General features: G+C 38.9%; 1 protein-coding gene across 4 annotated transcripts in view; it reads left to right on the top strand.

The window, feature by feature from the left end:
- Positions 1-18,817, top strand: part of plxdc2b (plexin domain containing 2b) — a 129,905-nt gene that overhangs the window by 70,974 nt on the left and 40,114 nt on the right. For all 4 annotated transcript variants that reach the window (XM_046851875.1, XM_046851874.1, XM_046851873.1 and 1 more), the window contains exons 5-6: positions 15,916-16,038; positions 16,556-16,674. In XM_046851875.1, the coding sequence (XP_046707831.1) occupies positions 15,916-16,038; positions 16,556-16,674 (242 nt within the window). The remainder of the gene's footprint in view (positions 1-15,915; positions 16,039-16,555; positions 16,675-18,817) is intronic.

Genomic DNA, 18,817 nt, shown 5'->3' with positions numbered 1-18,817 from the left:
AAGTGGTAGCTTAGTGGTTAAGGCTCTCGGTTATTGATTAGAAATTGAAGGGGTTCCAGTTCCAGCATTACTAAGCTTCCATTCTTGGGCTTTTGAGAAAGGCCCTCAACCCCTTTGTGCTCCAGGGGCACTGTATTATAGCTTACCCCAGCTTCCTCCTTATAAAGCCTCTTATGAAATATTAAACCACCAAAATCAGCGCCACCAAAAATGACAGCAAACTGATTGGTTACCACATTGAAGCTCTTAAGCTATATGCGCATAATTGTAAGCATTTTTATGATGCCACATGATTGGCTGATTGAATAACTGTATTAATTAGTAGTTAAAGAGTTTGATGAGGTAATATGTAATATAAAATTAAACCTAAAAGGTTTGTGACTAAAACAGGAAGCAGGCGATTTTAACATATACAGTATGCTGTGCCTATATAGAAACCGTGTGTGTGTGTGTGTGTGTGTGTGTGTGTGTGTGTGGGTAGGAGGTACAGGGCTATAGGACAGTTTGTGCTATGGAGTTTGGATTGGCCTGTTTATCTGGGATTATGCTTTTAAAAAAGCTAAGCATATTTTCTAGAGCAGCATTTGTCCCATTTTTGTGTTATGCATGAGGTGAGAACTGAACTGAACTGAAAATCGAGAAAGCTCTTAAAGCTTCGATAGTGAGCTCCTGTAAAGAACTGAAATCTCCATATTGAATAGAGCTGAATAATGAAACCTGTATAAAACGCTACTGCTATTCACCTTAATGCCATGCTTAATGCCATTTTTCACACCTTCACTCAGTAGCAGCTATAGAGCTACTATAGACTGCTGTAACCCTGTTAGCTCCAGATTCGAGTTTAAAACAAGATCATTTTTTTAAACTGTACATCAGATCACCTGCCAAGTGAAGCCACATTCTATAATTCTTATTCTACCTCAGCTTCTCTGACAGCTCAGTCTCAGCTATCAGTCAGCATTGTGCACTTTTTCTCAGATTCCTTTCTCTTTTTTCCCCATTTTTTACTTTCTGTCTTCATACTTTTTGTGTTCTTTTAAAATAGACTATCATTAATCTGCTGTTGCTTTTTGGCTCCAGGGTGAATCAAATAGCTCATGCTCATTTCACTCAGATGGATGAGAGAGACAGAATGTACAGATAAAGCAAACAAGTTTATCGTCCTCAGTTTGGGGAAAAAAATGGACACAGAGAGAAAATTTTGAAGCAATAAGCAAAATGTTTCCGTAATATATTCGGTGCAAGTCAGCCAGCATGAGACACCCAAATTTGTTTGGAGAGTTATGAACTAGACGTTTTGATTCGGCAGGTTATAGGCTGGGCAGCTACTGTAATTATGATGACATTTTAATGAGAGTTTAATAAGAAACATCAGGGGGATATGATGAATAGCTTTACGTGTGTATTGACTCATGAGAATTGTGGTCTTGTATTGACATTTCTGGACATGCCATAGCAAATTAATCTTGTGATTTTTCATAGTCTAATTTTGGAGCCATGTGCTAAAATATAATGATTTTGTTGAATGCCTTTAGGGAGGACTTTTAGGGCTACATTTACTTTTAATGACTCCTATGTCTTCAGTGGAGTGTTTTTGACTGTGCTATAAATCAGTCATTAACAGTACAAGCATTTAAAAACACATATTAGACATGAACGTTTGAGATGATGCAATGTAATAAGGTAAATAAAAACAGTGGAGGACAGTGACAAAGTGAAGTGATTTGTGAAGTGAAAGTGCTGTTAAATAATGAAAAAAAACAAAACCCAGATACAATTGCAGTAAGTAATAAAATTGTAACATCAGTGTTTCTAGAAGTCATAGTAAGTATTTCAGTACAAGATGAAAGTCTGTTTACTGTTAAATATTCTGAACTATCTAATCTCTGCTTTGGTTGTCCTTGAAATCATAAAATTTGTATATATACATACACATCAGACTGCACCTAGTATTGCTATCTGCACATAATACGCGGAGAAACGGGTGCAATTGCAGATAGACAGTCTTTATTAAATCCAGAGTAGACAAATTCAACATGGAAAGCATACAGGATCACCTGGGCTGGGCTAAAATCAGTAACTTGAAATTGAAGTGGCAATCAGAGAAACAAGGGATGGTAATGCCTGTAGTACAAGTACTTAGCAAATACTTTACAAACTGCAGTTTGCTAAAGAATTTATTTTAACCTGTCTGTGTGTGTGTGTGTGTGTGTGTGTGTGTGTGTGTGTGTGTGTGTGTGTGTGTGTGTGTGTGTGTGTAAGCACAATTAAGCGCACCTGTGCACAATCAGTAGCTTGGTAAAAGAGAGCTGCAGAGTATGAAAAAGCGGTGCAGCCGATTGGTGTTTGATTGGTGCAGCTGGAAATGGAGTTGCTGGTTTGCTGTTACCTGACAATATCAAAGTTTTGGTATTGTGACAACACTAGGACATGCTATATGAATATATAATAAATAGGTTTTAACTTGGATATGTTTGTTTATACCGCTGAGCCCGAGGTATGAAGAACAGATTGGGGGACCAACCACTCAAACAAATAAATTACTCAATTAAAAAACATTCAGCAGAACAATTGTGTTAATATACCAGGTACAGACAAATTGGAGCACTCTTGTATATTAATGTGCTAGTAAAAGCTACATATTTGAGGTAAACTGACTAAATAGATCTAAATAATTGTTGTTTTTTTTGTTACTTATTGTATATATAAGTTGTTAGATCTCGAATTCTGCCCGCTGTAAATTACATTTATTTGAATGAATTGTAATAACGAGATTGTGTGTATGAGTTTATCTGTGTCAAGGCTCTAACAATAATAAAGCTGTTTGGTGATACAACTTTGTGGCTTTTTTTCGTATATTGCTTATATTAACATCATCGAGATTGAGATGGTTTGGACATGTGCAGAGGAGGGACATGAATTATATTGGTAGAAGAATGCTGAGGATGGAGCCACCAGGTAGGAGGAAAAGAGGAAGGCCAAGGAGGAGGTTCATGGATGTGGTGAGGGAAGACATGCAGGTAGTTGGTGTGAGAGAGGCAGATTTAGAGGACAGGGTGGTATGGAGACGGATGATCCGCTGTGGCGACCCCTAATGGGAGTAGCCGAAAGAAGGAGAAGAAGAAGAAGAAGCTTATATTAACATCATCTTCTACAGTTTTTGTGCCTTAGCCCAAGGCTAAGCTGCCTTATGCAAACTGTTTTGTGTTTGTATGTCTGCTTGTAAGGTAGGACTATGCAGACCCACTAACCAACACTCTGACCAACACAGAGTCTCTCTCTGTGTTGGTCTTTAAAATCCTGTATCTCAAACTCAATCTCTGACAAATCTGGCTTTGGTCCTGCATCACTGGGTGTTGATGGCTATGATGGCATTTAAAGCTTTAATATTCTAAAGCTTATGGCCTGTATAAATTGTATGAAAGATTTCACAATTGCTCTGTGAGCCATGGACAGAGCATCTCAGACTGAAAGGTTGACCCAGAGGGCAAACCTGAATGGATTTATAGTTTCTACTGAGCATTTTTTTCATAGTTGACACACAGTTTTAGCATTTTCAGTCTGTTAAACTTGTTTTTTCTGGTAATGATCCTTGTTGCAATATACATGTTGACTTCATATGCCTCATGCTTTATAGCAGTATGTATATGTTTCTGGTAGCAGTTACATTTGCTTCACATAAAATGTAGCTAGATGAACTGTGTTCTGTGAATTCACATGCTTTGTACTTATAACTTTAGAAACACCAAAGTTGGGACTGTGGTTTCTGTGGCAAGTAAAACAATGGAGAATCTGCTAATTATTAAGACACAACTCACTTTGTTGGTGGTGGTAACACCTCCACATCATCTTTAAAATATATTTTACTAGACCCAACATACTGTTAATAGCAACAACTCATGATTCCTTGTTAGTGTAAAAACATGATTAAAGCTGTGCAGGATATGCTTGAGTTTGGTTAAATTAATTGAAGAAGGAAACATTTGTTTATATTTGTTCTAACAGTAGAAAATACAAAATTCAGTTTTTTTTTTATCTTGTTAGTAGCAGTTTCCTGTTAGTTGGTGTAAGATTCACAGTTGGATTTTAGAATTTCAATGTGTTAAAATGATAATGGTAATAAAACGATTTTGGTTTGTGCTTTTTCAAGTTTGTGAAGAGAGATATCAGATCTTGAGAAATGCTAATGTGGCTTTGAAATTTAAATTTTGATAAGTGTATAAAATAAAGGGAGTGAGTAAGTTTGTGTTTTTTTGTTCTAGTCTTTTAGTTCATCTAATAAATCTAGAATAAAAATGTGAAAATTGTAATAAAGTGGTGGAGACAAACCAAAATAATGTCACATGATGATCCCTGGTGAAAAGAATAATTACAGAAGTCATGAATGTAGACTGTAGAATGTAGACTAATTCTACCTGATTATTTAAAGCATTAAAGCTCAAATAAGAGATGTGTCAGCAGTTAAAGCATTGAGGACACCCAGGCTAGCATAAACAGTGACAGTGCTGAAGTGGAAAATGGATGATCGTGAAAATAATAACTTTGCGAAAAGTGGATGGAGGACAGAAGTTTCATACCATGTCTACTTCTTCCTAATCTACCATATGTTTAGCTCCATCTCAGTGACACCTGGCCTTCATTGGAGTAATGATGTTTAGGAACAAAGAGCTTGTCTGATATATTGGAAATGTGGCGCAAGGTTAAATAGTCTCTTAACACCAGCAGCAGCATTTGTTATGTTCTCTCAGCAGCTCCTTCTTTGTCATTGCACAGTACAGGTACTCAGCAAAGAAATGCAGTTTACAATCTATCAGAAGTGCAAACAGTAGCGTTGTGCAGATTAATTAAGTGCATTTGCATATATATGGAAAAACATATTGGGGCACCTGACTTTGCCATCTATATGTGTTTTTTCTCCCAACTGTTACCATAAAGTTGGCGGCACACAATTTAATAGGATGTCTTTGGATACGGTAGCATTGAATTTGCCTTTAATTGAGCTAGGAGACCCACAGTTGTTCCAGCATTACAATGCCTCTGTGAACCAAGCCACCTCCATATAAGCTTATATAAGTTTTAGTGGCAGATCTTAAATGGCCTGCTTTAGAGCTCTGATTTCAACCCTTTTAAAAATACGATGATTTGGAATGCTGACTGCACCTCAGGATTTCTTGTTCTACATCAGTACCTGACTTGTCGCTGAATGAGCACAAATCTCCTCAAGTACACTCCAAAATCTAGTGGAACATTTTATTAGAATAGTTGCCGTTATTAATGCAGCAAATAAGGACTATGTGGAATGAGATGCTCAAAAAGCAGGTGACCAAAAACCTCATGCATCCCCATGTTTATATAACTTTCCTACATAGCTGGATGACCAGTTTAAAAATTTAGAGCTCTTATTATCATTCAGATAATATTTGAAAAATCCAATTTGTAATTTTGCTTGGCAGGTCCATCTCTATTATTATTTTGATATACAAAAAAAAAAATCAACCCTCACACACAGCTATTACAAACGTGCACACAAACGAAGCTTAGTGATTCACGTGGTAACAGCATGTGTTTTGGATCATCCCTTGCCTTTTTAGGGCTCTGTGGTAGACAAGGTAACAATGATCACTAGTTAGTGAAGCACTTTATTATAAATAAGAACCAGACTCAAACAGCAAGGCTGGTCGATCATGTGGAAGCGTCTTTCTTGTAGAATCTTTTCTAAAAGGAAAATTGGTTTTAGATTTGTGTGTATTTCTATAGAATCTTTATAAAACTGTCCGTGGAGTTTCTTATTGTAATCTCCACCATGCAGAACATTTCAAATTCATTTATATTCTTAGATTTGTAAACTTGTTCTACTGTCTTTTTCAATTCACACAACAAAGCTTCAGGTCTTTTTGTTTGATTCCAAAAGCAAGGAAACTCTAAGTGGTTATAGACAACACCGGACATGCTACTTCTTTTTTTTATAAATCCGACATTTTATTAACAGCATTGTAAACATTTATGGTTATATGGTTTGATTTTGATGGGGTCAAGCAATGAAAGTGTGTAGAGACCCACTATTTATTGTACTTTTTCTTTTTATTATTGTATAATGTGAAATTTAAAGCACCTGATGGGAATATCTAAAGAAAAATAAGACCAACAATTGGCCTAGTGCTTCAAATGCTCCAGCGGCACCATAAGGTCAAATTTGAACAGAGTTTGTAAGTATTTTCATAGTTATAATCTTTAAACCATGTGTCCAAAATTTCAAAACCACATATTCCTCGGATCTCTGGGTTGAGACGAGTTAGATTTTCTTGCATCTTTGGATATTTTCTTTCAATATGTTTTATTCCACCTACATATTGTAATAAATTTATATTAAATTTGGCAGACTTGGACAGAATTTTTAAAAGAACAGAAAGTAACAAAAGTAAGTGAGGCTGTATCGACGCAACAAACTTTGCCAATGACAAAAATGTCGGTACTTCAAAAGCTTACTTCTCAAATTGTACACTCGCAATAAAAAAAATATAACAAAACAAATTTATCCAATCCTATTTTTTCTACAAGTATTTTCTTTTTTGAATATTGCTTATGTAGATTATGGATTTATTTCAATTATTTAAGCTCTTGGAAGGTGAAGATGCTATGTACATCCTGGAGTAGAATAATGTAGATAGTTACAGACAATCCAGAGATGCTGTGAGGAAAATTACCTAAAAAATAATATGTCAACATAACAAACTAAAATACTTGCACTTGCGAAATGTGGGACACTGTATATTTCAGAAGATTAACCTTCAATAATGGTACTAGCTGCAGATTTATGTGCATCTCCTTATTAACTAACTGAGCGTCCTCTGGAAGATTGAAGTCACTTGTATAGGGATCATAAATTATCTACCATGCAGAACATTTCAGATTGATTTGTATTTTTAGATTTAGCAAATCCACCACCAACAGGTTTCAGTGGGGTTCAAATCCAGAGATCTAAAAAAGATTGTCTTGTCTGATTAAAAAATTAGGAAACAGTAAATGGTCAGAGGAAATAGGTATTCATAAGTTCTTATGACAGGGATTCTTGTTCGAGCAAAAGTAAGTGGTTTCTCTCATTTGAATCATATTGTCTAATGTTTGTAACACATTTTTTTCTCACCCTATCTCTTACAGGGGGCCAACAGTTTTGCAGCTGAAATTTAATTACCGTATTTTTCGGACTAAAAGCCGCTACTTTTTTCACACGTTTTGAACCCCGCGGCTTAAACAACGAAGCGGCTTATTTATTAATTTTTTCCTGGGTTTTTTCCGGTTTCACAAACTTTAAGCCAAAAAACTGAACCCCATAACATTAGACCAATGAAATTTCCGAACGGAAACAAAAAAACGCACCTCACCTGTGTTCTGAGCTGCACGGCATCAGGAGAAAAATTACGGTAGCAGAAAAAATATCCTTATGATAGGATAACGAGAATATTATCAGGAAAAAATTGTGTTAGAGAGGACTTAGTACATCAGAGAATACAGAACAATTTTTTATTCGTTTTTAGATAAGTAGTGCAGTTCATTTGAAGACTCACTGACTCAGAGATGGTTTATTCCACCCCCTGTGTGTGTTTACAGAGAAGAGTTTCAATGCATTCCTTTCTTAGACTGTTATAATAATGGCAATCAGCTTTACTGTATCTTTCTCACACATTGCACATTGCAATTTACAGCATTTGGCAGACACCCTTATCCTATGCGACTTACATATTATCTAAGCAGTTGGTGGTTAAGTGACTTGCTTGCTGGTGATGGGATTTGAACGATCTTCCGATCTTCCAAACATTTCAATGTCTTAACCCCTGAGCTACCAATTTACCGCTTTCTTTCTTTCTTTCTTTCTTTCTTTCTTTCTTTCTTTCTTTCTTTCTTTCTTTCTTTCTTTCTTACTTTCTTTCTCTCTCTCTCTCTCTCTCTCTCTCTCTCTCTCTCTCTCTCTCTGTCACACTCTCTCACTATGTATGCAAATACTATTCGTATTTCTTTATTTACCTTTTTACCTCTCATGAAATGGTCCTTATTATTTTGCTTCAGCTGGAATATGAATTTTAAATCCTATTACTAACACATTTTCTTCCTACACCATCAACAGCATGATATATTCTATGTTTGATAGTTTGTTTGAATTTGTTATATTTTTCTTCTGTGGCTTTGAGAGAAAAAAGGAATTGCTAACCGAGCAAAATCAAAAGAAAGAACAGAGCAAAATGTACACAAGGAGAGAGAAATGAAGATCAAAGGGAACTAGATGATCAGCCCTGCACTATGCAGAAATGCTGGATTGCAATGATATATTTGAGAAAATACATGGGGAAAAAAGCACAGAAAGAGATGAGGAACTAGGAAGGAGAAAAGAGTAACAACTCCTGTACCAGCAACTTTCTTTTCAGTTCTTCGAATTAATTCCTTCGTTCAGCTAGGAATTGTAATAAAGTTGCCTGAATGCACTCATACAGAGCTATTATATCAGCTGTCAATCTTCAGAATGTCCTCATTCAGCTCACCATACATTTTAAATTCCATTGCAAAACTAATTATCTTTTTTGATTGACCAACGATATAAGAAAAGCTGCTGTTTGACAGATAGAAGCTCATGTTTCATTAAGTTGCTTGGCTTTCTAGACATTTCATCTAGGCGGCAGATCTACTGGACAGGACAGTTAATAACGGGGTTGTCAAATGTACTCCAAATTGGGTTCATTTGGAAATAATGAGATTCTTATAGCAAATTATCAAAATGAACTAATTTAAATCTAATAGGATTTCTGCATAATTGGATGAGATGTAAGTGCAGACAGTACTTTTGTGATATATAAATCTAAATCTCCTTTAAGATATAATGCAATGATTTGAAAGAGAGAAAGTAGGGATTATGAAGTGGACAATATCAGTATATCAGTGTGTCATATCAGGTCTGCACACCGTGGTTTCCCATGCAAGGTCTGAAAAAGACTAACAAAATATGTCCTATATGTCTCCTTATTCCAGTGGCTGGATTTACTGGTGTGGGCTTGTTTTCCTGGGCTGCTTTTGTGTGGATTTTGAAATGTAGCTGAGCGGGAAATGTTGAATTCTGGCAACCCTGGTTAATGGCCATGGAAACATTCTTGTTCTATCAAACACAGCTGAATAAAGATACATCCAAACCTGTTCACTCAAGCTGCTAGACTGAATGTGGGACGACTGTACGCTATTGACTCTGTTATTGACAACTGCCTTATATTGGACAGAAGACACAACATGCATCAAGTTTGACAGCCTCTCTACTATTTCTCTGGATTGTCTCCATCAACAAAATAATGGTCATTGACTTGTGGGGGAAAATTAGAAATACTGTAATAAGGTACCACCCCCTATTTCAGTTCACACCACCAGAAGTAAAGTGTATATGATTATAGACCACAGTAGACATTGGATGAGTGATGCTACTATTTGTATCAAATCACATAAAATGTCAAAGCGTCCAAACATTTACAGTAACATGCCCAAGTTTAGTTTACCTTTTCTTTTACTTGTTCTTCTTCCTCCTTTTTTTTCTTCTTCTTCTTCTTCTTTTTGTTCCTATGAATTGTCTATGGCAGCTTATGAAATCAAATTACAAAAGTTGTGATTTGCACACTAAGGAACTAAGGGTCTAAGGAACATTCCTGTGCACCATGTGTATACAGTATGTGTGTTTTAGTCCGGTGTCTAGTAAGGAGCAGGTTAACTTCCAAAAAGTTCCAAAAAAGAGAGAACTACTGTATATTTAATTTTTAATGATTGTCGTTTGTGCCTGTTTGTTAGTGTAACTCTAGTTACACAAGTGTAATGCTTTTTTCTTCTCATAAAATGTATATATGTAAAAGTTAGAACCCAACACATTTAGTGCCTGTACGCAGCATAGGTTTTGCTGTTGAGTATAAATACTGGTGCGTCAGTGTAGTATTTGTGTGTAGTTTGCACATATGTATTTTGACAAATTTAGTTCATCAATCTTTCAATCTCCATGGCAGAGTTTAAACGTGCAAAGAATTTTTGGATAGGTTTTTGCTTTGTTTACCTGCTGCCAAAGCAGTGATTATGCTAAAGCAAACATTTCCAAGATCACCACATCCTGGCAAAACCAAAACCAAACAGCACGTTTGGTGAAATCACAACTTAAGACAATAATTTTTTTATGTTGACTGAATCATCTACAAGAAAGCATCAGGAATAAAATATCTGGAGAAGTGGCTCACATAAATCTCATTTTTCAAATTTCATACTTTGTGACTTATTTTGGTCCTGAAATGAAAAAAAAGAGACTGAAGGGGAAAAAATTTGCTCATGGACATTTAAGCACTTTAGTTATTAATTTGTTATTTTAGAAACTATCATAATAATCTTGATGTGCGATTAGACCAGATGTGCTTTATATTTTGTTTGGAAGGCACGCTTATGTCCCGGTTTAATTAGATAGTAGCATTAGCTTTTTTTATTGAGCTGACTTGTGCGTGGCATATCTGAAGAAAAATCTGCCTTCTGTATTATGTTTATTTTATTTACATATAGTACAACTCTGACCGAAATGCGTCAAGAGAAACTTGTCAGCGTTTGAATTGTTTGGCACAGAATCATAATTTATATCCAGTTCTTTTGGAAATAGCATCCATTGAACAAATCTACAAATAGAACATCCAAAATATTTTGATGTCTCAGTAAAAGATTTTCGATCGTTGAACTACTTGTAACTCTGATTTGCCCTGAACACAGTAAAATGCGGCAGTGACTTTACTGCTACAGTAAAAGCTGTGGTACATGACATTAACCCAAACACTTAAATGAATACAAGTGTTATAATTCAAGTGCATTAATAGTGACAGTAATATAATTCTTTTTGTAGTTTTGTCCAAAAATTTATGTGTATTTATGTTTTAAATACAACATTTTGAGCTATTTTTACATTTTTAGCTATTGCTTATATGTCTTAAAATTTCTATTATAATCCTAAATTTGGACATTTAATTTCTTTTGTGCTGATAAAAGCGTGCACATGTGCATTATTACACTACCGTTGATTTGATAAGCTCTTAAATATTACACAATGAAGTTGTTAATTGCAACTCTAAGGATGGTAGTTAATCAGACCAGATCTCATAATTGTGACGGGCCTAGTCTCCTTGTGTATGCGTGTGTGCTTTACTGAATGATGAGGGAAATTTCCTGAATGGGAATCACGTTTACAGATTATACAGCTAATTAGTTACAGCTAATTAGTTCCGTCCGTCTGCCAGGCTGGAGACATGGGGAAAGAAAGTGTAATTGGACAAATATAGTCTTTGTACTAGACAACGGAATTCTTCCAGCAGAGCGTGGGGATGTGTGGGCTGACATTTACACCAGTTTGAATAAATAATTGTAACATGGGCTTGTCATTCTGTCAGCATGCTATCTGGTACGACGGTTGTAAATATCTGTGGAATTGCATAATTGTGCATCTTGTGTTGATGCAATGAGGCAACCCTGATTGATAAAAATATCTACTTTCAAATACTATTACTCTTGTTGGTATTTATGTATTAAATGTTTGTAATGGACATAAACCTATTAGTAGTAGTTCACTATTAGTAGTAGCTCATCTTGTTGTTGTAGTAGTAAAGGGTATTGTGACTAATAGTAAAAGAAGTAGCTATAGTTAGTAGTCGTAGTTATTACAGTAGTATTAGTAGTTTGTAGTAATAGCAATTCTCGCTGTGTTTTTGTTGTTGTTATGATATAATGGAAGTAACTGTAAAGGTATTAGAAGTTAGTGGTAGTGGTGGTAGCAGTAGTAAAAGTTGTTGTGGATGTTGTAGTTGTGGTGGTAGTAGTAGTAGTAGTAGTGGTATCAGTAGTAGTGGTTGTAGTGGTAGTAGTGGTATCAGTAGTAGTGGTTGTAGTAGTAGTAGTAATAGTAGTGGTTGTGGTAGTATCAGTATTATCAGTGGTAGTGGTAGTGGTGGTATCGGTGGTAGTAGTAGTAGTGGTATCAGTGTTATCAGTGGTAGTAGTAGTAGTATCAGTGGTAGTAGTAGTGGTATCAGTGGTAGTAGTAGTAGTAGTAGTGGTAGTGGTTGTGGTGGTGGTATCAGTGGTGGTAGTGGTTGTGGTAGTGGTATCAGTGGTGGTAGTAGTGGTTGTAGTGGTAGTGGTGGTGGTAGTAGTGGTGGTATCAGCGGTGGTAGTAGTGGTGGTAGTGGTGGGATCAGTGGTGGTGGTAGTGGTGGTGGTAGTGAGTGGTAGTGGTGGTGGTGTAGTGGTATCAGTGGTAGTGGTGGTGAGTGGTAGTGGTGGTGGTGGTTGTAGTGGTAGTAGTGGTAGTGAGTGGTGGTATCAGTGGTGGTGGTAGTGGTATCAGCGGTGGTAGTGGTTGTGGTGGTAGTGGTGGTATTATCGGTGGTAGTGGTATCGGTGGTAGTGGTTGTGGTAGTGGTATTGGTATCAGTGGTAGTGGTGGTATCAGTGGTAGTGGTGGTAGTGGTATCGGTGGTAGTGGTAGTATCAGTGGTAGTGGTTGTGGTAGTGGTATCAGTGGTTGTGGTAATGGTTGTAGTGGTAGTAGTGGTATCAGTGGTAGTAGTAGTAGTAGTATCAGTGGTAGTGGTGGTAGTGGTGGTGGTAGTATCAGTGGTGGTAGTAGTGGTTGTGGTGGTATCAGTGGTGGTAGTAGTGGTAGTGGTAGTGGTGGTAGTGGTATCGGTGGTGGTGGTGGTAGTGGTGGTTGTGGTAGTGGTGGTATCGGTGGTGGTAGTGGTTGTGTAGTGGTAGTAGTGGTGGTGGTGTAGTGGTGGTGGTATCAGTGGTAGTAGTAGTGGTGGTATCAGTGGTAGTAGTGGTTGTAGTGGTAGTAGTGGTATCAGTGGTAGTAGTGGTGGTGGGATCAGTGGTAGCAGTGTTTGTGGTAGTGGTGGTGGTATCAGCGGTGGTGGTAGTGGTGGTGAGTGGTATCAGTGGTAGTAGTGGTTGTGGTGGTAGTGGTAGTGGTATCAGTGGTAGTGGTGGTAGTAGTGGTTGTGGTAGTGGTAGTGGTATCAGTGGTAGTAGTAGTGGTATCAGTGGTGGTGGTGGTGGTAGTGGTGGTGGTGAGTGGTGGTGGTTGTTGTTGTTGTGGTGGTGGTGGTGTCAGTGGTAGTGGTTGTGGTGGTAGTATCAGTGGTGGTGGTAGTGGTGGTGGTGGTGATGGTGGTGGTGGTGGATCAGTGGTAGTGAGTGGTGGTGGTTGGTGGTGGTGGTAGTGAGTGGTGGTGGTGGTGGTGATGGTGGTGGTGGTAGTGGTGGTGGTATCAGTGGTGGTGGTGGTGGTGGTGGGATTAGTGGTGGTGGTGGTTGTTGTGGTGGTGGTGGTGTTATCAGTGGTAGTGAGTGGTGGTGGTGGTGGTGGGATCAGTGGTGGTGGTAGTGGTTGTGGTGGTAGTGGTGAGTGGTAGTGGTTGTGGTGGTAGTGGTGGTAGTGGTGGTGGTGTCAGTGGTGGTAGTGGTAGTAGTGGTGGTGGTTGTGGTGGTGGTAGTGGTATTATCGGTGGTAGTGGTGGTATCAGTGGTAGTGGTTGTGGTGGTGGTGGTGTTATCAGTGGTGGTGGTGGTATCAGTGGTAGTGGTTGTGGTGGTAGTGGTGGTATCAGTGGTAGTGGTGGTATCAGTGGTGGTGGTAGTGAGTGGTGGTGGTGGTAGTGGTGGTATCAGTGGTAGTGGTGGTGGTATCAGTGGTAGTGGTTGTGGTGGTGGTGGTGGTGGTGGTGGTATCAGTGGTAGTAGTGGTGGTGGTATCAGTGGTGGTGGTGGTGGTATCGGTGGTGGTGGTAGTGGTGGTAGTGGTATCGGTGGTGGTAGTGGTAGTGGTAGTGGTTGTGGTGGTGGTATCAGTGTTATCAGTGGTAGTGGTAGTGGTATCGGTGGTGGTGGTGGTGGTGGTAGTAGTGGTAGTGGTAGTGGTGGTGGTAGTGGTTGTGGTGGTGGTATCAGTGGTAGTGGTGGTAGTGGTTGTGGTGGTGGTGGTAGTGGTAGTGGTATCAGCGGTGGTGGTAGTGGTGGTGGTATCAGTGGTAGTGGTAGTGGTGGTGGTATTGGTATCAGTGGTAGTAGTGGTTGTGGTAGTAGTGGTGGTGGGATCAGTGGTTCTAGTGGTAGTGGTGGTAGTGGTAGTGGTATTAGCAGTGGTAGTGGTAGTAGTATTGGTATCAGTGGTAGTAGTGGTATCAGTGGTAGTGGTGGTGGTATCAGTGGTAGTGGTTGTAGTAGTAGTAGTAGTAGTAGTAGTAGTAGTAGTAGTAGTAGTAGTAGTAGTAGTAGTAGTATCAGTAGTAGTAGTAGTAGTAGTAGTTGTAGTAGTAGTAGTAGTAGTAGTAGTAGTAGTATCAGTAGTAGTAGTAGTAGTATGCTTATAGATGATGTATTACTGAGATTGGTGGAAGTAGTAGTAAAAGTATTTGTTCTTGTTATAGTTGTATTAATAGTAGATGTGTGTAAAAGTTAAAGGTGTCGTTGTGGGATTAGTTATTACTAATGGATGGAGTAGTAGCCATTGTGAGCAGTTGTAGTAGTAATAGTTGTTGTTGTGTGAAAGCAATACCAGTAGAAGTAACAATAATAACAATACGAGTATATTTGTTGCAGTTGTGCAAGCAGTAAAATTATAAGTTGTGGTAAAATTAGTCCAAGAGGATGCAATACTAGTGATTGTAATAGTAGTAATATTTGTAGTAATAGTATTATTATAGTAGTTGTTGTATTAGTCGTGTTGGTTAAAATACTAGTTCTAGTTCTGGTATCTCTTGTTGTAGTTGTTATAATAGAGATTTATGTAATAGTACAGTTATTAGAAGTATTGTTTGTTGTTGAAACCCTGTATTGGAAGTAGTAAACAGTGCTGTGAAAGTTGAAGCTAAAAAATATAGTAGTAGTTGATGCAGTACTTGTTGTTAATGCTGTTGATACCAGCATTAATAAATATGATAACAGCAGGGAAAGTAATACGGGTAGTAATTCTTGTATTAGTGGTGGGGGTAAGTACTATTAGTTGTAGTGGAAGAAGTAGGGAAAGTATTAGAAGTATTTGTAGTGGTAGACGTTGTTGTTATATACTGTTGGCAGAAATAATGTGAAAGGTTTTAGCAGTAGTGTTTGTTGTAGCGGCAGCACCTGTAGTAATAGTATTAGTAGTAGTAGTAGTAGTAGTAGTAGTAGTAGTAGTAATATGCACTGTAAATAGTTGTGTTGCTAATAGTGGAGGTAGTAGTAGCTATATAGTAGTTATTGCAGCAGCAACAGCAGTGCTAGCAGTAGTAGATGTTGTTGTTGTTGTTGTTGTTGTTGTTGTTGTTGTCATTCACCTTGATGAGGCGGTACATTCTGTAAAGCTGCTTTGAGGCAATGTCCATTCTGAAAAGGGCTATAGAAATAAACTTGAACTGACTTGATTTGACCTGTTGTGCTGATACATGTGTAGTAGCTGTTGCACTAGCATTCTTATAACACGGATTTAGGTCATTACTGGTTTGTCCTGAACCTAAAAAAAAAAACCTCATCCATATCTAACAATCTCTGAGAGGAATCACATTAGTATTTTTAAGTGCATTTCACATTTGCTGCATTGGCGTGAGGGACTGCATGCATAGCTCACTGGCTTTAAGTGCTGCACATGGCTTTATCTGCTGTTCACACACATGCAGGACTGAATCATGCAAAAGCACAGCACTCAGATAAGCACTCAGATAAACATGAGGGGTAAGGAAATGCCTCTCAGCATTCAGAGATGCCACTTGGGAACTGGAATAAGGTTTATCCCCGTAAATGCAATGTCTGCATTATTCTTAATGCAGGATCATTTATAATGTTTAATGTTCAATGTTTACTGATTTAACTTTTTTTTTTCTTTTTGCGCTGCAGGGTTCATTTACACGGGAGATGTGGTACACAGAATGCTGACAGCCACACAGTACATTGCCCCGCTCATGGCGAACTTTGACCCCAGTCTGTCAAGAAACTCAACTGTCATTTATTTTGACAATGGTAAGATTTGTGGCATGTTTATTTTTTTAGTGTCCCTGCACAAAAACACACACACTCTCACACACAAGCACTCGCAGACAGATAATCAATACATCATCTCTCACTGTCTCATCTCGTCTCACTGCTTTTGATTATATAAATATAGTCAGTCATACTGAAAATATAATAATATTATTCTATAAATGATGTAAGAATTGAATGTGCTCGACATAAATGTAATTAAATAATCAACATGCATTCATTATGTCTATATTTTGAGCTGTTTGTATTGTTCGGAGCCCTGAACACATTACACGGTTACAACGACATACGTATAGGTGACATTTGTACATACAGTACATTAACCGTGCTTCTAGTAGGCTTACAGTCAGTCTTTTCCATGCACCATTTGTGCTAATGGTCTTGTATTATTGAATAGACTTGTGTTTATGGTTAAAATATATGTTCATATAAAATGAGCTAGGTTTTATGCACTCTGCGGGAGTTTGAATGTATATATTGCTGTGTGTGGTTGCAGGCACTGCACTCGTGGTTCAGTGGGACCACGTTCACCTTCAGGACTCGTACAATCTGGGCAGCTTCACATTTCAGGCCACGCTACACAGTGATGGCAGAATTATCTTCGCCTACAAGGAGGTCGGATAGTTTTCTCCATTTATTTTCTATTGTGTTTTTATTTTTAGCAATTGTTTTGTGTCTTTGTTCTCTCTGATACCCATCAGTCTTGTCATCTCTCATTTACATTATATCCCCCTCTGAATCTTTTCTCTCTGTCACTCATGCGGTCTCATACTTCCTCTTTCTCTGTGCTTCTCTCATCTTGTCTGCATAATTCAATACAAATTCCTCTCTGCTGTAGCTGGTAAAGCAGTAAAGCCACTGGTCTTACCACTGTTATGGCATGACATGCAATGCGACCCATCTGCTCATTCGTCCCATGCACCTTTATAGTATCTCTTTCTCTCTTATCTTATATTGTAAGAAAGGCAGATTTTTATCCAGGATATAAAATATACTTATTTGTGAATAAATTAAGCTCATTAATTCTAATATATGAATTCATGTCCTAATTGACAGATTCAATCTCTTGTCTAGTACCTGGGCATTTTACTTCTTTTCATGTTACATAATTTATTACTTTTTTTTGTTGCTTCCCCAGTGTCAAACCCTCTGCTTTATGGGACTTGATAAAAAGCCGAAAATGAAATTGACAGCGAAACAAATTGTATGTCAGGTGTGAACAAATTATAGATTTATTACCTACCGAACCAGGCCAATGGAAGCTAAAAAAAAGTTTTTCAAAGCCACCTGCTCTTTTCTCTTGCCCAGAAACCTGTTGCAGAAACATAATTAGGAAATCATTTAAGGAAAACATAAGGAACTCAACTAATTTACTGTAAAATTGTTGGCTAAATTGTTGTATTTGATACATGCTGTGAACCTGGAAGCGAGGAGCTCCTTGAGGTTGTGATACGTGCCCTATAGAAGCTGGATATACTGTAGCTTGGCCAGCCGATAAGCATAAAGCCCCTCTGTCAAGTAAGCTCGATGAGCGCTTTTTGCTCCTGACCTCACAGTCTCCACATCGGGGTTTGCCATTTTTCCCTGACCTGCACACCGAGGTGTCCAGGTCCTGGGCACGGCCCTTCTCGGCCCGCCCCTTTAGCCCTAAGACCAGGCTTAGAAATCATGGCTATGGAGTTATGCCATGGGTTAAAGAGATGCTAGCGGGTTATCTCTCCCTAGGTGCGAAATCCTCCCTTAAGACCCTGATTCTACCCACCAAGCCTCTGCATACTTCGTCAGCGCCGGTGGGAAAGGCTTACGCCTCAGCAGGTCAGGCCACTGGAAGTCTATAGATTATGGCGGTGTTACAGGCATACCAAGCCGACCTGCTACAGGAGCTGGATGTGGGAGACATCTGTGGCTCACCCTGTCCAAGAATTCTGACAGGGACAAAGCCGTGCTGCTGGACACCTCACTCTCACCCTCAGGCCTTTTTGGCAACTCTGTTAGCTCAGTAGTCAAAAGGTTTCAGAAAGTGAAGAAACAATCTGCGGTGTTCCAGTGGTACCTTCTACGCGGCACTCATATGGCTGCTCAGCAGGCACAGCCCAAACCACAACCCCACTGGGAAGTGCAGAGATAGAGGCTAGGCGCTTTTCCCCTGTAGGGTATCCCACGTGGCTCTCTGGTCTGAAGCCCCATGAGGTGACATCTCAGGACCGTCATTTTTAATAAGAGGGCTTCGACCAAGAGGTCCTGACCGTACCTGCTGGGGGATGACCTGAGGGTGTGTAGCACCGCCTTCCTCTGTGCCCATTTTTTTCTGGCCCCCTTCAGGGACCTGGCTCGTTAACCCTGCCACGAATGTGTTTCAGGGCACAGCCAGCTTCAGCTCCCTCCCTCCTTGGTTTCTGCCCGGTGTTGTTGCGGACCAGGAGGTCTCGTCACTAGAGCTGTGTCAGGGCACTGCCCCACCTTTAAGAAGAGCCTGGATAGTTCTGCCAGACATGTCTTGTTAGGTCCTGCACACTGTGGAGCAAGGCAACGGTGGGTTGCATCCTATCTTAGATCTACTTCAGCTGAAACGCTTTTTGATGATGCTCCAGTTGAAAAATGCTTACTCACTCCCTGTCAGGCAGTTTAAGAGACTGCTTAGATGTTTGAAGAGATCCCTGGTTCCTATCTCAAGACCCTGTTCTGGGAGTCCTCGGTCTTCACATAGTGCTAACGACGGATGTGTCCCTCACGGGGTGGGAAGTGGTCATGAGGTCTA

This window comes from Silurus meridionalis, chromosome 6, assembly GCF_014805685.1.
Source record: "Silurus meridionalis isolate SWU-2019-XX chromosome 6, ASM1480568v1, whole genome shotgun sequence".
Classification (NCBI taxonomy): domain Eukaryota; kingdom Metazoa; phylum Chordata; class Actinopteri; order Siluriformes; family Siluridae; genus Silurus; species Silurus meridionalis.
Note: the sequence above shows the minus strand (reverse complement) of the source record. Positions and strands in the feature narration are given on the sequence as shown.